Below are 25,812 nucleotides of genomic sequence, written 5' to 3'. Positions count from 1 at the left end.
TATCATATTGCCTCTGTATAAATCCATGGTTGTCCCATCTCAAAAAAAGATATATTGGAATTGGAAAAGGTTCAGAAAACGACAACAAAAATTATTAGGGGATGGAGTGGCTTCTGTATGAAGAGAGATTAATAAGACTGGGATTTCTCAGCTTGGAAAAGAGATGATTAAGGGAGATATGATAGAGGTCTCTAAAATCATGACTGGTGTGGAGAAAATAAATAAGAAAGTGTTATTTTATTCCTTACACAGTAAAACCTGAGTTATCCAGCACGCTAGGGGATTAGGACATTCTGATTGACCAGAATTTTTAGATATCTGAGGGTTCCATCAACTTAAGTGCTTTTTGGAGCTATGACCCCCGCGCCTCAGGGGCTGCCAGCTGACCGGCCCAGCTCCTGGCTGGCTGGATCAAAGCTGTGTGCTGCGAGACTACGCTCAGCCTTGCGCTGGCCGGATCAAAGTGGCCACGCCAAGCCCCTAGGAAATTTGCCAGTTTCTAAAGTTTTCCGGATAGTTAAGTGCCAGATAGTGCAGGTTTTACTGTAAAATAAGAAGCAGCTGTCACCAAATGAAATTGAGAGGCAGCAGGTTTAAAATATTAAAAAAGAAACATTTCTTCACACAATGCACTGTCAACCTGTAGCATTCCTTGCTAGAGGATGTTGTGAAGGCCAAGACTATAAGAGGGTTCCAAAAAGACCTAGATATGCTCATGGAGGATAGATTCATCAAGCCAGAATGGATAGGGGTGGTGCCCTAGCCTCTGATGGATCACTTGATGATTACTTGTTTTGTTCATTCCTTCTGGGGCAGCTTGCACTGGCCATTGCTAGAAAACAGGATACTAGACTAGATGGACTTTTGGTCTGATCCAGTATGGCCAGTCTTGTGTTCTTAAGAAGTTGTGCTTTGTCTCCATCTCAAATTCCTGGTGCTGTTATGTTGATGAGGGAGATGCTAAACTGCTGTACTGTAGGACTAGGATTGCCATTCAGTCTGTGGACCGTATTCTGTCCTGGCCTGAAAGTTTCAAGGTTCCATTAGCTTTAACAAAAAACAGGACTATGTAGCACTTTAAAGACTAACAAGATGGTTTAATAGGTGATGAGCTTTCGTGGGCCAGACCCACTTCCTCAGATCAAATAGTGGAAGAAAATTGTCACAACCATATATACCAAAGGATACAATTAAAAAAAATGAACATAAAAATGAGCCCACGAAAGCTCATCACCTAATAAACCATCTTGTTAGTCTTTACAGTGCTACGTAGTCCTGTTTTTTGTTTCAGCTACACCAGGCTAACACGGCTACATTTCTATCACCATTAGCTTTAATGTGGGTAAGATTTAACTAGTGAAAGGCTTATCTGCAGAAGAAAGTTGCAGTAGGTTAGCCTAAAGTCTGAATGTAAACTGATGTAGTTAAACCAGAGCCAACCTTTGCATAGACCGGATTTATTATGACTCAAAGAGGCTTATTAAATTGAGATAGTGTGCCCAGACAGGGATTTGCATTGGTTTAACTAAATCAGTTTAAAACATAATTTAATTAAACTGGTACATTTTCTCATATAGAAAAGACTGATTTTACCTACAAACAGCATTTCTTTGACTTGACTGAGTCTAGTCTGCACAAGAGCTCCTTTTGCTGTTCTCAGGGTATGTCTACACTGGCCTTGTCTTCACTTGCCACGCTGGAGATCGATCTTCGGGCATTCTAGTTAAGACCCACTAAATCAAACACTGAGGGGCAGCTCTAGTCGTCGCTGATACTCCTTGCAGTTGCAAAGAGTAAGGGAAGCTGACAGGAGCATTTGCTCCCGTTGATGGCATCATTGGCAAGTTACAGTGTTGCTCACAGAGCGCTGCAGGGAAACAGCTGTTGTGTGTCCACACTGTGATCGTTGGGACGGTGGAACATATCCACATTAGCAGCTCTAGCAATTTCACAGAGAACAGTGCATTGTTGTAGTTATCCCATTAGGCAACTGGCCATAGGGTGCTTTGGGAAGGATTTTCAATGCTGCATGGGGCAGGTTTCCCAGTCCCATGCTCTGTGGTCATTCTACTACACTGACAACTGCTTTTCAACTGAAGTGCAGGGAGAGGAGAGGTGTGACAGGGAGTGTGTGCGCACACATGGGTGGGAGAAACTGTGTTATGGGGGCATGCTGTCTTGTAACTTCAAACAGTGGCAGGAAACAACTTATCCTCAAGTAAAAGGAGGGGGAAACCCCAACATTAGCTTCCTCCCACCTCCCTCCATAGCTCTTTGCACAGCAATCACTCTCTTTCTCATTCTCACACTCAGACACCTGCCTCTGAGCTCAATAGCATTGACATTCCCTCTGAATGGTTTGCTCTGTGTTCCAGTGCAGATCAGCATAGCATGCAGGCTGTTGAAAAGGGAGCTCTGAAAGAGGATATGCACATACCTGCAGAGCAGTTAGCCAAATTCAAAACAATTAGCAGAGTGGCTACTGCAGGGATTATGGGCCATTTTTGGAAGCTAGTCACAACACAACAAACAACTGAAGTGTGCACACTGGCGCTGTGTCTAGATTGCCATGATTTTCCGGAAATGCTTTTAACGGAAAAGTTTTCCGTTAAAAGCATTTTCGGAACAGAGCATTTAGATTGGCACGGACGCTTTCCCGCAAAAGCACTTTTTGCAGAAAAGTGTCCGTGCCAATCTAGATGTGCTTTTCCGCAAAAAAGCCCTGATTGCCATTTTCGCGATCGGGGCTATTTTGCGCAAAACAAGTCTGAGCTGTCTACACTGGCCCTTTTGCGCAAAAGCTTTGTGCAAAAGGGACTTTTGCCTGAACGGGAGCAGAATAGTATTTCCGCAAGAAGCACTGATTTCTTATAGTAGGAAGTCAGTGCTTTTGCGGAAATTCAAACGGCCAGTGTAGACAGCTGGCAAGTTTTTCCGGAAAAGCGGCTGATTTTCCAGAAAAACTGGCCAGTCTAGACACAGCCTGGCACTGTAGCCACTGCGCAGTAGCTCTACGCTTTTTGTCAAGGTGATTTACCTAGAGTGTAATAACTGCGGAGCTAGCGTGAACTAAGGGCCTTGCTAGTGTGGATACCACAGAAGTTACAGTGCTAGGTGCTGATTTACTGTGCTGTAGCTTGCCAGTGTAGATAAGGCCTTAGAGTTTGACAACATTCTGTCCTGTAGTACTCAGATAGCTATTACATTCACATTAGAGATGTAAAATCCCAGTTAATCAGTTAACCAGTTAAACTTTAGGTTTACCAGTTAATTGGCTAAAGTAGGATCCCGGGTTGGGGACCACTCCAGCCTAGCTGAAGCAGTCCCCAACCCCGTAGCCCCTGCCTGCCTGACACCTGGGCTGCCATGGACAGGGGCTGTTCCTGTCCACATTGGACCTTGTGCAGGGCTGGAGCAGCCCCTTGCTTGCGGGAGGTGGGGAGATGCTCCAGCTCCCCCATGGGTTACCAGTTACCTATTTAGGGTGATGCTTACCAGTTATTCTGTTAACCTTTCACATCCCTAATTCACACCTATTTTTTTCTTCAGTAGACAAATTCTTCTTTGACTTAACAGTTGTATTATATTTGTTTATTCTGCTCTTTAATTTCTTTTCTGGTATCTTGAGGTGATATACTGTTGGGCAGTTTTGTGTGTGCAGATTTACAGGTACACTCATGAAAATTTGCCCCACAAATCAGTTACACAGTATAATTATCCTTATCTAATCCTGAAAACAGTAGGGAGTCCCTAAAATTTCCATGAAGTGAAACAGTGGAAATGATTGATTAGACAATTTGCCAATGCCATTTAAGAGAGCTAGAGACCTCTGGAGACTGCTAATTACCTTCACCACACAGTGTCATCACTGAAAATTATGTTAAAATTCAGAACACGTAGGAGAAATAATTCTACTAAAGAAAGATACTACTTAAACATAACAAAATTACACTGTTTCTCCGCTTCAAATTTGGAGATGTTCTGATGTTAAAAACTTCTTCAATCAGCAGCAATGTTGTGTGGTAAATGACTGTTTTAACATCTAGGCCCATTTTCCTTATTAGACTTCTATCAAATTCACCATTGATTTAAACATTGTATTTACTCCCACTTAAATCACGTGTGGGCTAATGGGCCTTATACAAAGGCTATCAAAATACAAAAGCTGTTCTCTCCCCTCCTCTCCCAAATGTAATAAAAAGCCAAAACAGGCTAGATACAGAATATTCCAAAATGTCAAAGAGATGTAGGCTCCTAAATCACCTTGGAGATCATGGGAACTTAGTGCCTAAGTCATGTTTGAAATTTCAACTTGGGCTCTTAATCAGTTTCAGAGCTTCTGAAAATATTAACCTGTATCAGAGGTTTTTAATGCAAATTTTATGCAGGATTTAATTTCTGAAAATTGCTTATGGCCCTCAGAATATCAAACTGCAGATACAACAAAAGCATGAATATAGGAAGTGCCCACACTTGGAAATGCACTTAATGTAGTGTTTCTTTCTTTCTTTCTTTCTTCAGATAAAAACTGTATCCATTTGAAGGAAATGGAGATAATTGAAAAAACAGATTCAGATTGTTACTGTTACATACAAAATGGAACAATGCACTTAAAAAATATTTGGTCATCTATTCAGGTAATTCTGTGTTTGGAGTTTGTTTCACATTTTTAATACATGTTTTCCCATCTGAATAAGATGAAATATTATAGGTGCATTTAAGTATAAAAACAGTTTGATGGTTGCATAGTTGGAGCCTAAAAAGAAGCATGTTTTAGTGGCATACTGCTTTCACTTCTAGTGTGACTGATTTGGCAGTTTGATATCTCTGATTTGTTGTATAGACAAAGAGGATAGAGAAATGTCAACTCATTGTGTTGTGTATATTGAATGGTGACTTTTTAATAGCAAAACCAAAGAACAAGGCTACATAATATCAGCTGCATATTTCCAAGGGTGAAACTTGTAAGATATGCACATTGGGCTTTTTGGGTTGCAAAGTAGTAAGAAGTTTCAGTTACCATGGAAAGTACTGGAAGCTTAGGGCACCCCTTTAAACCCTGTGCTGGGGAGCAAATTCAGAATCTGCTCCCTGGCTCTTCTGACAAGTGGACTCGCTGAGTGGGAAAAGAAATCATTTCACTTCACCTCTGTTAGAGGAATGAGCTCCCAGTTGAGGAATCTCCTTACTGCGTCTCTGCCCAGGACTTTTTTTCTCTAGGCAGATACAATGTGTATGCTAAGTTTTATGAGTGGTGGTAAGTTTTAGGCAGTGATCACATGCAGCAAGTGGGAAAGTTTCTTGATGTAAATGCTTAAAAGTGGACAGCTATGATTTTCCCCGGTAGATCACTCTCTTCTTGCATTTCAGTAAAGAGGCCTCGCTTGTTACAGAGGATCATTTTTCTTGCAGTTGGACATCCATTATTTAAGATGCCCAGGATGATTGTCTTACAATTTAAATAGCAGGAGGACTTTTACTGTTCAGATGGTAGAGAAGATCAGCATTGTAGCTCAGTCCTTGAAAAGAAGAGGGCTGGATTTTTTAATCCAGTTTTTGCTGCATCCTTCTGCTTTGTGACAACTTGCATTGTTGTTCTCCCATCACCTATAACATGCAGTTAGCATCCTTATCCACAAGAAGCTTCAGGACCAGTGGGTTCATAACCTATAAAATGAGCCTGGGTGTCCTCCAGAAGAATAGTGGGTAGTCAGTGTTAATAGTGTATCAAACACCTGCAGCATCAGAGCACTTAATGGAATTGTAACCTTAGGATTTGATTCTTTAGAACATGCATCCACATGGGGGCCCACAGATTTTAGAGAAGCTATATGTGAAATATTAAGTACAGTAGGACTAGGTACCTGATTTAAGGGACTTCAGTGGGATTCTTCTTACCCCCCTTGTACTCTGAGTGGAGCATAGGTCATCTACAAGTCTCCTCCACTTCACACTGTCTTGAGTCAAAACTTCTAGCTGACTCCAGAAGTACCTCAGTGTTTGTCCTTCAATCTCAGTAGATCTTCTCCATATTCTCCAAGATCTTCCTCTTTTGCATTTTCCTTGCGGGTTCATGTGAGAGCTTGATGGACTATGCTGGATGATGGTTTTCTGAGTGTGTGGCCTAGCCATCCCCATTTTCTTCTCTTGATTTGAACATCAAGTGATTCTTGTCCTGCTCTGTTCCAAAGCTCCTAATTTGTGACAAAGTCTTGCCATTTGATATGAAGGATGTAACTCAGGCGTCTGTTTATGAACATCTATAACTTGTGATTTGAAGACTTTTTAGTATGCTGGGTCTCACATCCATACAAGAGCACGTTTCACATTTGTGTTGAAGATTCGCAGTTTTGTCTTCGCAGATATTATTTGTGAACTCCATATGGGACGAAGAGTCTTGAATGCAGCTGTTGCTTTCCCTATCCTAGCATTGATATCCTTATCTGTTCCTCCGTCTCTGCCCATAATACTTCTCCCCATGTAGATGAACTGCTCCACATCTTCCAGTCATCCCCTCCTAGTGTGATGGTATTGTTGTTGGACTGGATGATCCTCATTGTCTTGGTCTTTCCCTTGTTTTTAATGCTCAGTCCAAATCATTGAGGCAGTTTTTTCTAGCGTTGTGATCTTTTCTTACATGCTTTCATGTTGGTGTGAAAAGAGGGTGACATCATCAGCAAAATCAATGTCCTCTAGCTGTTTGCAAAGTGTCCACTGAATGCCCCATTGATGGCCACCTGTTGTCCTGATCATAATCCAGTCCATTGTGATCAAGAACAGGAAAGGTGACAATAGGCACCTTTGTCGCACTCCTGAGAGTATGCTGAAGGATTCTGTCAAGACACCATTGTGAACAACTTGGCATCTTCTTGTTCATACGGTGTGATTATTATTCCCTAAATTTCTGCTCTGTTATTTCTTCTTATGTTATGTTTAAATAACGGGTATGTTTTTGAAAGATACGCCAACTGATCCAACTCCCTACAATGTATGTTTGGTTTTGTTCTGTTTTCAGGTGAAAATTAACAGCACAGAAATGTTCAAGTTTGTGCCTATCTTGGCTGACAGCAATTGTCATAATTCAGAAACTGTTCTTGCATTTTTCAAGTGCGTTGTTCAAATTATTTGGCAACCAGAGGCATCTAAAGAAATTGTCATAAATATAAACCAATATGGAGAGAATATGTGCTTCATAGTCCAACCCTACAAGGAAGTACCCTACACCGTGAATGTACAACAAAATAGTAAGTAGAGTGATGCTTTCCATTCATCCAATGAATGGATTGGATAATATTGCCAACATTACCTGAATAGCGCACTCTGAGTTGAAAGTTACCTCAATGGAACAGCTGAGACTTGTCTGATAATGTTTGACAATTAAAATCACCAGATGAATTAGCCTGAAATCTTGTTTTTTGGATTTTCAGTGGTGGATAGGAAACTCGTCCTTTTGTTCGTTGCTGGTGTTTTTCTGTTCCATTTTGCAAATGCCTTGAGTAGGTAAGCATTAGTCCCTTTATCTTGGTATTCTTTCCAGAGCCATTGGTGCATTCCTATTCACATTCTCTATTTGTATAGTTCAGTGATCATAAGCAATTGTTTTGTTTAATGAAATAAGAAAAAATGTCTGTAATATATATTATGTACATAGGACTAGGCATCCCCAGCTTCTGTGCTTAGCCCTAATGTAGTAATGCAGAGGAGAAATGTAATGCAAAAATTCTTCACTTGTGTGGCTGTGTTAGTGCTTCCAGATCATGGCTCCTAGCACTTATGGATACTATTGAGGCTACACCTGCGATTCTCCCCTGGAGCAGAGCCCTGCAAATCCTCAGATACCCACTTTATATCCACATCCACGGCTCATTTTTGCAGGTGTAAATGTGGATACAAATTTTGTATCTATGCAGGACTCTGCCCATGAGCAGGTGGACAAGGAGTACGTAGAGCCATCACCTCCATTCCAGTGAACCAATCATGCCTGGGGGGTGCTGTATAAAGGGATGTTGCAAATTTCCCATTCCCACAGTGTGGGAATCTTAGGAGGAACTGAATGTAAGATGAGGTCACCTGGACCTAACTGCCTCTGTTGCTCCCCACTCCACTTCATCCCTGTACTCATAGCTGAGCATTAAAAAGCATAAGCTAGCACTCATATTTTTGTAGCATAAAAGGAAGATACTTGCCATCATTTTGTTTCATGCTGGAGTCTGGCATAGTACAATTAGTTAATTTATGACATCTCAATTTTCAGTTCTGCTCCTTTTTAAAAAATTTGTGGGACACAAAACTTTAAATAGTATTAGGTCAAATTTTATCAAGCCTTTGGATTTTGTAAAAATAGGATTACAAAAACTAAAAGTTTCTGTAATTTTATTTCCATCAAAACATTTTTAAAACGTAAAAAAAATTATTGGAATAAAAAAATTACAGCATTGGACAAGGAAATGAAATTGACTAGAAACATGATACACAAGAGTGGACTTGAGGTGGTGTTTTCACTGTTGATATTTTGACACATGGAAAATAAAATAAAAGTAGAACTAAGGAAAAGGTAAGGGGATTATTTTCAATTCTCACAACTCTAGTCATCTAATGCTGTTTGTAATACAGAAAATAATGTTTTTTTTAAAAGTACTTCTGTCCTCAGCTCCCTTGAGTTCATACTCAGCCCAGCAGAAGAGCTTACTGGGACCTAATGTGACCTAATCTAAGCTCTACCAGATGCCCCCATCTCACAAGGTCATCTGGGCACCAACTAGAGTGCCATGCACTGCCCCCCACTTCCTGTACCTCTTGCCACCCCAATACAAGGCTTGGGGATGAGCAGGCAACTTATAACCATCTGTGACACTCAAAGATTCCTTTCTTTCAGGGAATTTTTACCTGCCTTTTTCTGGAAGTTTTCTTGGATGCTTCATTCTGCCTCTGCAATGCAGAGCAGGTGAAGCCAGAGCTGAGAATTTGACCAAGGTTGGTAACCTGAAAGTGTTTACCTTCCACTGTCCTGGTTTACCTTCCACGGTGTTCTGTCTCTGATTAAGTACAGCATTACACTTCTTGGTAGTTCCAAACCAGTTGCACCTCAATACAAGGTTTTTACAGTGTCCTCCATCTTGCTGTTCCCTAACAGGAGTGTTATTTTCTATTACTCTGCTGGAGTGGCACTGGGTGTTCTTGCAACGCTAGTCTTTCTCCTGTTGACACTTAAAAGATTTATTCCAAAGGTACGTGTACCATGTGGAAAACAAAATAGCACATAGCAAGTTTAAGGCCAGATTCTGATCTCTTATTGTTGTTATGAGAATAGTAATAGAAATTTAGCCGTGTTAGTCTGGTGTAGCTGAAACAAAAAACAGGACTATGTAGCACTTTAAAGATTAACAAGATGGTTTATTAGGTGATGAGCTTTCGTGGGCCAGACCCACTTCCTCAGATCAAATAGTGGAAGAAAATTGGCACGACCATATATACCAAAGGATACAATTAAAACTCTATTGACTTCAGTGTAAAACCAATGTACCTAAAATCAGATGCCTTCCAAAGTCTGAATAAACAGTTACATTTGTTGATGTTCAAAGACATTATTAATTATTATTATTATTATTATTAATAATAATAATTAAGCATTTATGCTGAAACCATAATTTTAGGGTGTGTCCCAGGTCAGTTTGCTTATGTTGTGAGAAAACAAATGAGCTGAAATGAAACCATAGTTTTTGTGGCAGTTGTGACTTTACTGTTCATTTCCAATAGCAAAATTATCTTACACAGGCAGGGCTAAATCTTATCCAACCATTTTCCCACAAAACGACTTGGCCTCTATAAAACATTTCAAAGTCAAATACAATATATTAATAATAATTATTAATATTGGGAGGTAACATGAATGTCACCACACCAGGACATGATACAGCTTCAAGAAGTTTGGACAGAAATCTCATGTAGTGACCCCACTTCACTTATCTTGAGACTTCAGAATATAATACAGTAACAAGCGAATCAGCTCATAACTCTTCAAGACGGACAGTTCATTTACCTGTATGTTTGTGAAATCCCTAGCCTTCTGTGGCCCAATCTTGATTCATACCCTGTGGATGCTACCGTCATATAAATAATAAGCCATAACCTAGCTGATTGACTAACTGTTTTCTTTTACTCCCAGCACAGCACCTTTGGGATTTTAATGAGTGGCTGCTGGATGTCCTCTCTCTACTTTATTTACTGTTTGAAAGGGGAAATGAAGTGGCTGTGGTCTGAATATAGAAACTACTTACTGGGTAAGATAATGAGCAGAAATCTATAGTGGACAGGTTTTTGTTAAGAGGTTAGAATGTGCAGTTTGTAAGAATTACATTTGATGAATATTTTTCTCTCATCAATGTGAGGAATGGCTGGGTTCTGAAGATCCCTAATCCATTCAAATGAGCATTTATTCTCATCAGATTCTTAAATAGGGAAAGTGATGTTGGCGTTTAGAGGCATGAAGGAAAGGAAACTTTTGCCCATCTTACCTTACTATTTCCATTTCACACCCACCATGAAAGCAAAGAAGACAGCCACAATCTCCCCTGTCTAGAGCTAGGAGTGGAATTGTGCTGCCTGGAAAAAGGGAATGGTCAAGGAGTCTGTAGAACCTATTGCTTCAGCGTTTTTCTTCAGCATCCTCCTTGGGCAAAGCAACTATACAGCCTGTATTATCAGCTAAAGCCATCTCCCTGGTGTTAGCTGCAGCAGACACTGTAATGGGGGTCTTCCCTGAACATAGCAGATATCTCTGGCATGGAGAGGTGCAGCTAGTGTGCACTTACTCCCGAAGTATTTACTAATACAGAAGTCATTAGGAATTCCCATGCCCTGTGCTAGCCTAGGAGGAGGGAGACTGGGGCACAAGCTTTTAACTTGGTTCTCCTCACTTGCTCTAGCAGCACAGAACTCTGCTCTTAGACCACTACGCCAGCCCCTTATGCTTTGTGCCCATGAGTATTCACTAACTGCTTTCAATTCAGTTGATACAAAATTGTTTTACAGATTTTTTTATGTTGACTCACCTTTGCTGCAGTGGCACCCCGATGTGCATGCTGCAAAGTATAGTGAGAAAAACTGTTCTTGCAGAATTGACAGCAGGGCTGAAACCAAGAAGCAGAGAGTTAAATAAGTATGGACTCCTTTGGCTCAGGGTGGATTGATTTAAATCATGATTTCAGTCATAAAAAAAAAATAACTGTTTTAAATCAAGTTACCAAAACATCTGACAGACTGTGCTTAGAATGCACTTAATTTTGGAATATACCCCATTGAACTCACTGCCACTTCTGTTTTTTGAGAAAACAAGTATAGAATGGGGTTCCTTTGGAAAAGCTGAGTGATGCTGAAGTAAAATAGGGAATAACACTTATGACATCACCATTATAGTTAGTGACCATGATGTTCCAACGTAACGGTCATCTATTATGCAATATAAAATAAGAAAATTACACTCAGTAGCAACTTGAAATTTGATTTCTCTTACTGCAGTTTTCTGCATTGTATCCTAGAGTGATAGTTTCTAAACATAGTTAATTAATTAAACAAGCCATAAGGATTAGCTAAGGTAAACTTTTTTTTTTCTAGCAACATCCAACGTAAGTAAATTCCCAGGAAGTATGCTGTCAAATCACACTTATACTGAAAGGCATAAAGAGAGTCTTGAAGAATAAGAACACAAGAACAGCCATACGGGGTCAGACCAAAGGCCCATCTAGGCCAATATCTTTAGACAATGACCAATGCCTGGTGTCTCAGAGGGAATGAACAAAGCAGGTGATCATGAAGGCTATGTATTGTACATAGCCTTCAGAATACTGACGTTATTCTGAAATAACAAAGAGTGTGTCTACACTTCAAGACATTATTTTGAAATAATGGGGAGCTGGAGAACTTCTTACTCAGACTCACCCTCATTTTATGAGGAATAAGGAAATTCAAAGGAAGAGTGTTCTTCCTTCGACTTCCCACTAAGTAGACAGCACCAAAAGTCAAATTGAACTATTTTGACGTAAGCTACGCAATTAACGTAGCTCAAGTTGTGTATCTTAATTCAACTTTTACCCTGCTGTGTAGAAGTGCCCCAAGTGATCCATCCCTTGTCACCCATTCCAGCTACTGACAGAGGTGAGGGACACCATTTCTACCCATCCTGGCTAAGAGTAATGCATTGCAAAGTGAATTATTTAAGTTTCTAACCAGTTGATCCACTTGGCCATATCTTCATCTATGTCAGGGATGCGGAACCTAAGGCCCGGGGCCCAGATGTGACCACTGGCTTGCCTGGATTTGACCCCTAAGGCTGATGGCTTCCCCCCCAGCATTGGGGAGCCCACACGGTCCAGCCCCTGATGATATTTCATTCTTGCAACTAAGCCCCGCATCATCTTCTTGCATTGTTTACACTTGACACATTTTCCTTTTTTACCCAGGGAACTAATTTTTTCAAAATATTCCCAGATAGCATCCCTCTTATACCCAAAGCTATGACAATTTTTCTGTGGCAAAAGTGTGGGGAAATATAGAAAGCTGAATGTTATGTGTGCTTAATAATGTCTTCTCTTTTTCTTTTCAATCCACTCCACTATTCCTTTCTATGTTGCCTCCGTCCTTTCCTATATATTGTGTCTCTGTCATTAAGACAAAGTTTTAACTAAGTCCTCTGTCGTGCTTGGCCAAGGTCCACCCTCCACAAGCACAGAACAGAAACAATCCTATCCAGCCTGTGTATGTCTTTGCACATGTTACTTTTTAGTCTGTTAAAAAATAGAAATTGAAGGCCCAGGACTTTCAAGAAGCAAGAACTGGTTGTTAGGCTGGACAAACTAGAGCCATTAATTCATTTTATGAGAGTAAAGGTACATCTACACTTGCTCCATAGTTTGAACTAGGGATGCAAATGTAGCCGACCGAAATTGCTAATGAAGCAGGGATATAAATATCCCACGCTTCATTAGCATAATCTCACCCGCGCGTTATTCTGCTCTCCAGCTGATTCGAACCAGGAAGTGCGCTCCGGGACGCGTTAGTTCGAATCAACCCCCTTGGTTCAAACTAATGTTACTCCTCATTTTTCAAGGGGTTTGATTCGAACTAACGCGTCCCGGAGCACACTTCCTGGTTCGAATCAGCTGGCGAGCGGAATAGTGCATGTGCGAGATTATGCTAATGAAGCACGGGATATTTAAATCCCCGCTTCATTAGCAATTTCGGTCAGCTACATTTGCATCTCTAGTTCGAACTATAGAGCAAGTGTAGATGTACCCCTAAGTGTAGGTGTAGCATGTTTATGATGAGATTTAATTGTAACTTACTTTTAAATGAGAAATTTAGTGCTTGATGATTATTTAAATAAAAACTGATTTAAATTAAAAAACCAGATTTTTACATTTTTTTCAATTAATTTTTTATCAACTCTGCTTTGGATGCTTATTCAAACTGAAGTTCCAAACCTTTCAGCATTCACTCTTCACCAATTAGGAAAGCAAGCAAGGTTTGACAATGTGCTTTTAGCAGGATTGAAACTGATAGAATACATGTATCTGCAAACCTATCAACTTAATTTACAAACATTTTATTTGAAAATAAATACTGACCTATGTTAGGACAGAGTCTAATCCATGCAGATGTTTACACAAGTATTGAAGTAAAATTAGGACCTTTCAATAATACAATTGTACACCATTGTTGAAATTGCACATACAGATAAATTAACCTGATCATTCTAATGACAATTAAATACCGAAATGTAATCTTATTGCTATTAGTGTTTTCTAATGCCTACTGCCTTGCATAAGCATTTTAAGTTATGATTTAACTCTAAACAAATGTACACAGGATATTTGGGTACCAGTTATCTAGTTATGCCTTTAACTTGCTAGCGGCACATGCAGATACACAGTTTACATATGCAGTTAGTGTAGTTACATGTGCAAGCCTAGTGCTCCTGCATATGCTTTTTTTGCTTATATATTTTAAATATAAGGCCCTTCATGTTCCTAAAATACATAGTAGACAGCACAAAAAGCAGCAGTAGGCTTTACTGTGCGACAGTTTTAAGCAATCAGTCTACCATTAAAGTTAACGTACATCCTTTGTGTCATTCTATACATGGCATTTTTTTCTGCTTTTACAGGGTATTTTCTGACTGTTGGATGTACGAGCTTTGTGGTTTGTTACAAGCATGGACCACTAACTCATGAGCGAAGCATAACCCTCTTGACATGGACATTACAATTAATAGCCTTTATCTTGATTTATTTTGGGGTCACCAACCCCCAGGTGGCATATGCAATCATAGCTATCATCCTCTGTTCAAAAGGCCTATGCTATCCCCTTGGCATGGTCTGTTTTGTGGGCAGGTTGGTATCCATTTTCTAAACATACAAGTCATGTATCATCATCATCTATCTATTTATTTATTTTAGAAATGTGCATCTGTCCATTTGTGAGACCATTTGTTCAAGAACTCTTCCTAAACAGTAAAAGCTAGGACCACCAAATTTGGTATACAGCTTCATCTTCTCCAAACTTAAAGCAGGACCAGGATTTGGTTTTGCCAGGACAATGGGGTGTGACGGAAATTTGATTGTTTATTACAAATTAGCAAGGGTGGGTTCTGGTAGGAGGAAATTGTACTCCAGAATGACCACAGGGGGGAGACCAAAGGGCCAGAGATGGGGACCAGGACAGCTATAACCCCATTGGGCCAGTAGAGGTGGAGAAAGGACAGCTATCTACTATATATTTCAGAAAGTTTGCCTGTTTATGTGTGTGTCTGTCCTCCAGCCAGGGGACACACACTTCTCCCCTGGTTGTGCCCATTGGAGCTGCAGTGGCCATAGAGTGGCACTTGTGACCTTGCTACAAGCTGCTGCAATGAGAGAGGGCTGGGGTATTCCTCTCTCCTCAAAGCAACCAATATAGTGAACCCCTCATTCCCACTCCAACCCCAGAACAATGATTTAAATGAAGAAAAACAAAACATTTAAGTTAAGGACCTGAGCAACACCAGGTAAATCTTCTAGTAAGAGGTTAATAATAAAACCCACATAAAATGACAATTATGTGCCATTTACTAATCCTAGTACATATTCTTACATAAACTTACATTAGAGACAAGGCTGGATACATAAGAATGTAATAATTCTCAGTGCAGGAGTTTTAAGCATGGATTTTGCTGCACAGAGAACTGTGATTACAAATTTCATAAATGCAACAAGAGCAGCTTTTCTGTAGTATGGGGTAAATGATAGCTTTTAATTCAGTTGACTGGTTAGACTGCAGGGACAACATCATGGTTTCATAGAACTGCAGGACTTTGATTTTTAACAAAAAGTACCTGCAGATACCTTTGTAACAAAATAGATATCACTAGATGACATGGGATATGGACATTAGGATAGGATACTCTGACAAAATTATAGGTTATTTGTTCATCCTGTCCCTATTGAAGTCATTGGGAGTTTGCTTGTTTTGGGAGCTGGGGTCTACCTATATGCAGCTACTTCTAGATAGAGGCCTTCATTTGTAACGCTTTTAAATTCTGATTTTGGTTGTCCAGTATATGCTGTGTAACCACATGGGAACAAGCTTCTGTTTGCTATCGACCTGGGCATTTAAAATACAGTAAAACTCCAATAGTCCGGCACTCCTGATAGTCCGGCATCAAAATGGCAAGAGCCTAGTGAGTAAGCTTCAGCAAAAAATTAGTCACAAGGTAACAGTGGCAGCTGCTGAACTGAACAAAAAGGGTAAAAAAGGCTTAAAAAACCTAAAACATTACAGTATACTGTATACAGTATGTACAATAAAAAGGGTTAAGAACACTTCATATACAGTATATAATGTATACAGTATATATATAACCATCTTATAGTACCTTCTGATAGTCCGGCATATTTGATAATCCGGCACCACCTAGGTCCCATAGGTTCCGGATTATCGGAAGTCTACTGTATGTTGTATCAAATCAATAGTAACACACAAATGATTATTCTAAAGGCAGTCCCACTGTCTTTCTTTTACATTGAATTATGGAGCTGTTAGTCAAAGGCTGAAGTTTGCTTTACCACAAACCACAGGGACTTTAACACCACTCAGTTTTAAAAAATCATTTTAATATTCCTTTGACCTCCTGTCACGGGGCAGACCTCCTGCCAGTAGCCCTGGGAATTAACTTTTAGCTCACAGGCGCCTCCCTCTGGCTGGTGTCTCCCCATGTCCTCACTCCACACACTATATTCTGGACCTGTGTTGCTCCCAGACCACAGCGTCATCTGACAGTGCCCATTCCAGTTTCTCTCAGCCCCCTTTTGGGGGTGTGTGTTTATCAATATCTGCTCTCTGGAGTCCTCCCCTCCCAGGGAACCCCCAATACCCCTATACCCACCTTGCCTCAGTGACCCACTGCCACTTTTCATCTAGCCTCTGCCATGAGGAAAACTGCAGTCTGAAATGGCCACTCATCATTGGCAAAGGTATGTGAACCTGCTGCCTTTGCCTAGCCTGGCTGCCTCTGTGCAGCCTTAGTAGCCTCGGACCTTTCTTCAGGTCCTGTAGCCTGGGAGCTGAAGGTAGCACCCTGCTAGACACAGCACAGAAGTACTGGTTGCAATTCTGTATCAGGCCATTTTTATTTCTCTGCTGCTTCTGGTGGCAGTTGTGGCTTCGAAGTTGGGCTCCCAGCCAGAAGCCACCATTTTTCAGCTGCCCAAAGCTGAAGGCAGTGACACCACCAGAAGTACCAAAACTCTCTCCTCTCAATAACTTTGGAACCCTTCCAGCTCCCTTTTGGATCATGACCCCTAAAATTACAACACTGTGAAATTTCAGATTTAAATAACTGAAATCATGAAAATAACTTTAAAAAAATCTCATGACCATGAAATTGACCTGATAAATAAGTAGGTATTCTGACAAGTTAAAGTGTCTTTGTTTCAATACTGATTGCTGGCATGATTTCAGTTTTTGATTTGTCTGCTGCTGCAGAGCCAAGAGAGTGATGAGCACATACAGTAGAACAGGAAAAATCTCTCAGAAAGGAAGTTTTTGATTGGTTTTATAAACAGCACATTTTAAAGTTATTTGTTACTTAATTCTGCAGAACAAACCCAAACCTTGAGGCTTTGATAAAAATGATTACAGAGGAAGCAAAATGCTCAATTCAGTTTAGTAGGTATCTGTACGTACTGCTGATAATCTGATCCCCTAGTAAGCTCTAGAATGGGTGGAGAACCTTTTTCAGGTCGGGGGCCGCTGACACACTGAAAAATCAGTTTAGGGCTTCACACAAGCGAGAAGCCAAAACAAAACAAAAAACTTCTCACTCAGGTAGCCCCCAACTGAGGAGAAAGACATTTCCCACATTCCCCTTGTATACCAGAGCCTAGGGGGGGCCCAGCCTCGTAGATTTTGTGCTTCCAGCCCCATGGTAGGGCATCAGGGGGTTGGAGTGCCAGCACAGGCCACCTAATGCTGGGAGGGGCCCCTGAGCCTGGGTCCCCAGGCCTGAAGTTCCCCAACCCTGCTCTAGAACCTGTTCCCATTGAACCCTCTGGGAGCTTTATCATTAATTTCAGGGGCATCAGGTTTTGACCCTTATCACACAAACTGTAACAAACAAGAGCCTCAATCCCTTCTCTGTTTTCTCCAGGGAAGAGATATGGCTACTGCAGGTACATATATGTGGAGTTTCAACTCTTTTCTTGGGCATAAACCCCTTGTTGCTCTGAACTCCAAAGTTACCACAACAACAAAAATTGAAAGCAGTCAATAGAAAAGAACAGAACACAGTACACTGTCTAAGTGATAGCTAAGTATGTTATAAATTACTATACATCATAACAGCTACCTCAGATTATAAATATTTTGCCCTCAAACTATTCAGCTGTATAATTTTTAAGGCAAGATTTTTATATATCTATATAGAGATGTGTGTGTGAGTGTGTATATATACATATATTAGAGAGAGAGAGAAATATATATAAAGAGTAAACAACATGAACAATTTGCAACAGATTTTTAAGAACCTTGCTGAGCTGCAAAGTTCTCAGCACACATTGGGCTTAATTTTCAGCGCCATCATCCCTGTGTGCCTATTTTGTATGCACAAATCCCTATTGCACCTGCAAATGGCTAGATAAATATCCATGTATCAGTTTCCATAGGTTTGTGTGTATCTATAAAGAACCTGATCCAAAGCCTGTTTGAAAGTCATTGAGATTTTCCACTAATGTATGTGATTTGGACCCAACCCAAATGAGGTCCAAATATACATAGACCCTGAGAATGAAAACTAGGTTAATTCTGGGGGACTTTAAAATATCTATTTGTCTCTCTCTCTCATGCGAAGGCATGATGTTCCTTTTATAGTAGATGTCCAGAAAGAAAGAAGTCATCATAGTGACATGGAAGCAGTGTACAGTATTTGTAATCTGAGAATTACATGCACAATATTAATTGTGTTTCTTTTTGTTTTAGAAAAATCAGGAATTTTTTTAAATCCAAAAAGCTGGTGTTTCGGCTTCTTACTGAAGAGGAGTACAGGGAGCAGGGGGAAACAGAGACTATGAAAGCCTTGGAGGAGCTACGCTCATTCTGCAGGAGTCCAGATTTCTCATCATGGTTAGCTGTGTCCAAACTCCAGTTCCCTAAAAAGTAAGAAAGACTCTCATCTCTTAAAACTGAATGCATTTTAAAGGCACTGTTACATAGAAAAGCCAAATACTTCTTAAAGCAGCTTAACATATAGGCCCGATCCTGCCAAGACTCAAACAAGTAACTGTTCATATGAGTAGTCCTGTTGGTGTCCAGAGGTACAGATCTTGCTAGCTAGAGGGCTAAAGGGGCTTGAAGGAACCTCTGTGCTCTCCTGGTCCTGGACTGCTCTGAGGCTGCAGAATACTCTGAGCTAATTTAGACAGACCTGGGAGCCTCTCTAAAGTTATGGTAGCCTAGAATTTTCTGCAGTGATGCCTGTAGCCCTGTCTCTGATAGGATCCTCCCATTCCCGCTCCTGTATGCCTTCTACATTGGGGCTTGCAAAGAGGTCCTCAGAAAGAAGCCACATGGCTGATCCCAAAGTGCCTGTTTTGGTGGGACTCATCTCTGACTGGGTGTGGAGCCCTTAGGGCCCTTCTGCACTGTATCTCAGTCTTGTCCACAGTGTAAAGGGGTAGAGTGGGAGTGAAGATCTCATCCCAAAGGCAGGCAGGATATGGTCATAGAATCAAACGGTTCTGCTTTACCAAACATAAACCCATTGTTGGGAGCGTCAGCCAATGTCTCTTTTCCCATAGGCTTAGCACTGGGCTACATGACACAGTTAGGTTGATCTGTGTCAGTGTGCACAGCACAGCCTTGCTCCCACCAACGTAAGTGCCCTACTACACTGATATAAGTCCACCTCCAGGAGAGGCACAGTAGGGCTTATGTCAGAGTAGTTAGGGACACACACTGTCCGTGTAGAGTAGACATTGCATTACTTGCACTGGCTGTTGGCTGTCATTCTCCAGGCTTGTGGCTAGGAGCCTAGCTGCTGTCTGGTCTTCAGATCCCCACAGAGAGCCTGAGTAGCCGCCCCACTCCCAGCAGGGAGCAAAGAGCCAAGAGTGGGAGCTGTGGGGAGGGGAGGTCACCAGGCTCCCAGTGGAGGGTAGGTAGCTGGTACTGGGGGCAGTTGGGCTCCTAGTGGGAGGCAGGGACTGGAGGAGGGCGAGGGGGAAGGGAGCTGGTGGGGAGCAGTAAACAGAGCTGAGACATCAGGCTCTTCACACCACCCCTCGCAGGTCGGTGGAAGTACTCCTGGTGAAGATGTGTACCACAAACCAAAGGAGGGTTGGGGGGACATGGACCACCACAGTAATTGCTGCAGTGGCTACAAGTCAACCTAATACAGCCTTAGCATAGACATGCCTTGAAGTAGGACTCAGAGTACTGTGGAAATAGCATCCTCTGCCTCTGGGAATCAGAGAGGATGGAGAGACTGGAGCAGTTCAGAGACACTTCAGGTGAACAAAAAGAATGATGGTAGGATGTGAAGCAGGAGAGGGCTGTCAGCAAGAGGAGTTAGGGACATAAGGCTCATTAGAATTCCAACGTGCTTCCCCTGAAAACCAAAATTAGAACCTTGAAGTCTTAGCAGCAGGGTGCCATGTACTATGCAGCCACAGAACTTGCCCTCACCCCTCAAGCGTGCTACAGAATTTAAAGCGCCATCAGCTTTGGAATGTTACCAAACCTGAGTTCAAAGGCATTTTGGGCTGCACCTGGCCTCCCATGACACTTCCTGTAGGCAGGTTTCAGGTTTCGAAAATATCTGTCTTTCCTGTTAGTGTTAAAATTCAGATCAACCAGAGGGAAAACTAAACTGCTAAATGCTCACACTGCGAAATGCACAAACAAACTGAGAAGAGTTATTTTTTTCTCCAGTCACTTTTAGTTATTCTCAGGAAATATTTTTAACACTAGTCTGTTAAAAAAAATAAGACTTTGGCAGAAGTCTGATTGTTAAGTTGACTGTGTCTATGCTTTCATTAAAGAATAATTATATTGTTTCGCTTATGGCAACAAAGAAAACCTACCAAATGAAACCAAAGCAATGCTGTCTGCCTAAGTCTGCAGTACATTTGCAAGAAGAATGAACAGCCCCTGTCATCTCAGTGAAATTTTAGCTCTGAAACCTAATGACAGTGATATGAATATTAACCATTTAACTGGTGATCAGTGTAACAGAGCTGTTTCACTAATATGCTTTTCTTATAGCCTCTTACCACCATTAATATCATCCAGGCACCAAAAAGCATCAAATGATCCCCACTTTTGAATAAACTCCAGAATCAGCCTCTGACTTCTGTAGCCCAGCTGCCCTTTGTCATAGCAAGAATAGGAGCATGTTAAAACGCACGTGCCGTTATCAAATAACTGGAATATAAGCTCTCAAACAGTACACAGAATATTACTGTACTATTTGTTTTCATTGTACAGTAAAACCTGTGTTATCCAGCACACTCGGGGATTAGGGCATTCCGGTTATCTAAAAATTCTGGTTATCTGAGGGTCCCATCAACCTAGGAAAAAAAACCAATGGACAATAATAGTAAAACTCAAGTTTTTAATATTGCTAATTTTGTAGTGTGAGGTAGTTGATCTCACATTTCTATTTTGAGTTAAAGGTGATTAGTACTTCTTAAATAAAAAATTGTTAAGCCAATCATGGTAAACCAAGCCAGGCCTGTGTGCATGAAGATGTGACAGTATTGTGGCTGGGGGCAATGTTGGTTAAAGTTTTCTGGTTAACATAGTGCTGGATAACAAAGGTTTCTCTGTATTCTGTGAATCCTCATTTTAGAGTTTACCTGGAACTGCTGAAGAAATTGCAGCCTCTCTCAGAGCTCAGGGAACTGCTGCAGTATCCACAAGGCCTGGATGCAAGTGATGCTGTAATGCAGGAACTCCTGCTTATTGAACTCTTGAACTTGTTTGTGTCAGGAATCGAGTGAATTCAGATAAACCCTGTAGCCCTTTACCTCTCAAGTACTCCACAAACTTTAATGACTCTTCATAACATTCTTGGGAGAAAAGTATTATTAGCCTCACTTTGCCAGTGGAGAAACAGAATCTGAGAAAAGGCAGGTGACCTAGTTAGGTCTACAGGAGCAAGAAGTTAAGTTATGCCTGGCCCAGTTGCTATATCCTACTGCTTATTCAACCACTAAGGAACCAAAATTAATTAAAGCATGAAGAAAAGACTAGAAACATTTGAAAGAGGGATGATGAAAGAAAACTGCTAATTGAGGTGACAAAGTTCAGTATTGGTTGCTGCCCTTTGATTTACCCTCTTGTATGTGTAAATCCTTAGTTCAGGCTTAATTCCAGCATGCCACAGGGGCATGATTCCTGCTTCGAATGCTGTCTGTAGGCATAACTGAAACGTGCAGGTCTCTGCCTCAAGTCAGGTTCAATAACAGGATTCTGTACATTTGCAGGTATTTGGTTTTCTTCCTGCCTGATCCTTTTCTCTTTTTAAATCTGACAGATTTGCAAACTTTGTTTTGGGATCTCCCCACGTGTCACCTGCAGAAGTGAGCGCATACGATGAGCAATATGGCATTGGAGGTTCCTTCTTGGAACAGCAACTCTTTAGCACAGAGATAGAGCCAGTGCAGTACCCATTAGCCAATACCATTCAGGAGGAAAATTATGAAGATGATGAAATGCAGGAACAAAACGAAAGTGAAAATGTTTCACATTCCAACAGTATTGGATTATTTTGAACCATATGGAAAATTTCTTGTAAGGTAAGAAAATGAAATCAAGTTGGAAAAGAAGGCTATCTACTCTCTCAGAGCCCTACTTCTAACTTGGCTGCAGAGGGCAACAAAGATTCTTTGAAGAATGTATTCCTGCTTCGCTGCTGAAAGTAGTAGTAAGTTACTGGGTTTTTTAAGTCAATGATACATTCATGTAATTGCTATTTTTTACCTCATCTGTGTATTTACGGCAGGTACCAAGCAGCTGCAATGCAAACTTGCCCCACCTCTGTGCCTCAACTGCCCTGAACGTACTTCCTCTCTAGAGGTCTGTTCTCTCTGTGCCCTCTCAGTCCTGGGAATACCAGATGGAGAGGAAGTCATTAATGATACCACTTTTACTAAGTGTTCTATCTGCTAATACATTCATTTGAACTCCTTTTCTAAGAGGCTAATCGTCCAGTTATGTTTTCATACTTTTTTGGGCAGACCTGCATGGAGATAAAATGTTTTAGAAACTCTTGTAGCTGTATAAGGCAAGTGCTTCATAAGGCACCTGCCTTGCTTACTACTCTGATATGGTCTGATACCTCCCCTGGGTTCATCTCATCTGCTACATCAGTTTTAAGTTCCTCACTCTCTCCTTCAGAGCCACACTCTTTTGCGAGAAGATAATGGAGTTAATGGGAAGCAGAGTGTGTAGCCAAGTCTCACACTTATCCACCACCATCTTTGTTCCCTCTCCTACCCATATTTGCCCTCTTTACTATCACCCCCTAATGCCAAGAGCCCTCAACCTGACCCAGTTCTTCAGCTCCCCCCTCCAAATGTCTCCCTCTCTGGGAATTACAGAGGGACATGTGTTTTCTCAAGCATATTCTTACTCTTCCTTTCAGCCTCAATCTTCCCCCCTAACAAAAGTCCCAAGGCAAAAGCACAAACACTCACTATTCCATCCCTACAAATGTGTCCAGTGAAGGCTCCAGAGCCTGGGGCTGTATTAGATGCTCCAAAGACTTCTCTTCGGTGCGGATACCTGGAGTAAGATCGGCTAGGGAGAAGCTGGAGCTGAGTGGTTCAGAGCACCCATAAGTGCCCTGGGAATCAGCCAAGTTTCACAGTGGGCCTTACCCCCAGGACCACAGGCAGGGAGGAAGTGGTAGAGAGCTCCTCCTCCTTGTCCTTCTCCAGAATTTCTCTCAGGAGGTGGGGATCTAGTCATGGCAAGAAAATAATTATAATCAACTGTCATACAAGAATAGAAGATTCTTACAAATAGGATGTCCCTAGCTATTGTCCTTCAGATTGTGTCCATGTCCCCTCACTTTTCACATACACTCTGCTTCCCATTAACCCCACTATCTCCTCATAGGTGAGTGAGGGTCATCATTCCTCCCCCAAATGCCTTCCAGAAACTGTCCCATTCCAACATGCACCCCCCTCTCCCCCGCTTATTTCAAAAACATGTCGCTCTGCAGAGCAGGCCGTGCTGAGTTTGAAGCCAGGCTGACTCAGCAATGTACCCAAAGGGCAAGTTCACCTTTGCTGGAGATTCTCCAGTTGCTAGTCTCCAGGGAACAGGGTGGGATCCAAATCACATAAAACAGTGCCATAAAAGAAACAGCTTAAAATACATATTACACATGGGGGCCTTCTTATACCAAAACATCATCAGAGCTTGCCTTTCTGCCAGCACTTCCAAGAGAAAATTAGAGGGGGATTCCAGGATGCTCTAGAGTTTAAATTAAAGTTTTAAAATGGGAATGTTTCCATTTTACAATAAAGAGAAGCCTACCACTTATTAAACACCATCACATCACCTCTTTCATTCAGGTAGACAAGTGCATCCTATAGTCATACAGCGGGCATGTGAGAGAAGATGAGCCCTGCATCTCAAGTTGATAAATCAAATAGGGACCAGGAGTATGTTAGCAGCCAGAGGGCTCTACTGACCTAGAATCTAATTGTCATCAGTACAACACAGAGGGGGGACTCAGATTCATAGCCACCCACAAAACAATGGTCAGAACCATGGGAGAGGTGGATAAAAGCCCAAGGTCCTTAGCTGCCTTGCAGAGGAGTGGATCTCCCTGTTGGTACAATGGCCTTACATGGCTGGCAGAGGCTTATGTCACACCTGTACTGTGGAAGTTAAGTACTTGAAATGTATTGTTATAACTAAAACCATAAAAGGTTCATGAGTATCTGGGCAATCAAGGAAAGGCAACATAATATGGACACATTTCAGGTTCTCTGCACTATACTAAAGCAAGTAAATGATTGTCAACCATAGTGGACAATTAGCTGAAGAATCACAATCAAGAAATTTAAGGGACATGTTTTGTCCAAATCTATGCAACCTTCTTGGGCTTTCTGAAACAAAACAGCGAATAGATTGGTGATGATGTCCCACACGAGAATAGTATAATTGTGAAGGAGGTAATATCCCTTTAAGGGACAGCCTGGAGTATAATCAGAGACCTTGCTCTACCCTAAGGATGGGCTGTATAAACAGAAAAACTAAGCAAGAGAGAAGGAAGAACTGTGCAAACAACAGCAGGTGTTCGCTATTTTCTCTCAGATTGGCCCCTCTGCTGGAGCTTAATTCGAGGCTTTGTTCATAGATTTAAGTTGGAGAGCTGAAGCACATTCTGAGATAAGGACCTTACTGGTGGATTAGTTGAATTACAGTAGTCCTGTCCTGAAGACTTGGTAAGAGAGAACTTAGTTTTGTTAGAAATGTAGCCGTGTTAGTCTGGTGTAGCTGAAACAAAATACAGGACTATGTAGCACTTTAAAGACTAACAAGATGGTTTATTAGATGATGAGCTTTCATGGGCCAGACCCACTTCCTCAGATCAAATAGTGGAAGAAAATAGTCACAGCCATATATACCAAAGGATACAATTAAAAAAAAAATGAACACATATGAAAAGGACAAATCACATTTCAGAACAGAAGAGGGATGCGGGGGGGGGGGGGGGGAGGGAAGGAAGGTGAATGCCTGTGAGTTAATGATATTAGAGGTGGGGAAGGGAAGATGTCTGAGTTAATAGTATTAGAGGTGATAATTGGGGAAGCTATCTTTGTAATGGGTAAGATAGCTGGAGTCTTTGTTCAGCCCCCCGCGGAGAGTGTCGAATTTTAGCATGAATGCCAGTTCAGAGGATTCTCTTTCAAGTGCAGATTTGAATGTCTTCTGAAGTAGGATGCAGGTGAGTAGGTCATTGAGACAGTGTCCTTTCTGGTTGAAATGGCAAGAAACTGTTTTTTCTTTGTGATCCTGTCTAATGTCTGTTTTGTGGACATTGATTCTTTGGCGAAGTGTCTGAGACGTTTGTCCAATGTACATAGCAGACGGACACTTTCGGCACATGATAGCATAGATTATATTTCTGGAGGCGCAGGAATATGTATTCTTGATCTTATAACTCACTTGGTTAGGCCCAATAATGGTGTCAGCAGAGTGAATATGTGGACAAAGCTGGCAACGGGGTTTGTTGCAAGGGAAAGTGCCAGGGTTGGTATTAGTGTG

The 25,812-nt window shown here is 41.4% G+C and overlaps 1 protein-coding gene across 6 annotated transcripts in view; it reads left to right on the top strand.

Moving 5' to 3' along the window:
* NEMP2 (nuclear envelope integral membrane protein 2) overlaps positions 1–25,812 on the top strand; it is a 37,200-nt gene that overhangs the window by 7,380 nt on the left and 4,008 nt on the right. For 2 of the 6 annotated variants that reach the window (XM_075934181.1, XM_025179877.2), the window contains exons 2-9: positions 4,522–4,637; positions 7,016–7,244; positions 7,428–7,500; positions 9,134–9,227; positions 10,166–10,280; positions 14,162–14,387; positions 18,508–18,684; positions 22,064–25,237. In XM_075934181.1, the coding sequence (XP_075790296.1) occupies positions 4,522–4,637; positions 7,016–7,244; positions 7,428–7,500; positions 9,134–9,227; positions 10,166–10,280; positions 14,162–14,387; positions 18,508–18,684; positions 22,064–22,301 (1,268 nt within the window). In that variant the 3' untranslated portion in view covers positions 22,302–25,237. Of the gene's footprint in view, positions 1–4,521; positions 4,638–7,015; positions 7,245–7,427; positions 7,501–9,133; positions 9,228–10,165; positions 10,281–11,613; positions 12,902–14,161; positions 14,388–18,507; positions 18,685–22,063; positions 25,238–25,812 lie in introns of those variants that run through there. The other 4 variants (XM_075934180.1, XM_075934179.1, XR_012905366.1 and 1 more) reach the window with 4 other exon arrangements.

This window comes from Pelodiscus sinensis, chromosome 7, assembly GCF_049634645.1.
Source record: "Pelodiscus sinensis isolate JC-2024 chromosome 7, ASM4963464v1, whole genome shotgun sequence".
NCBI lineage: Eukaryota > Metazoa > Chordata > Testudines > Trionychidae > Pelodiscus > Pelodiscus sinensis.
Note: the sequence above shows the minus strand (reverse complement) of the source record. Positions and strands in the feature narration are given on the sequence as shown.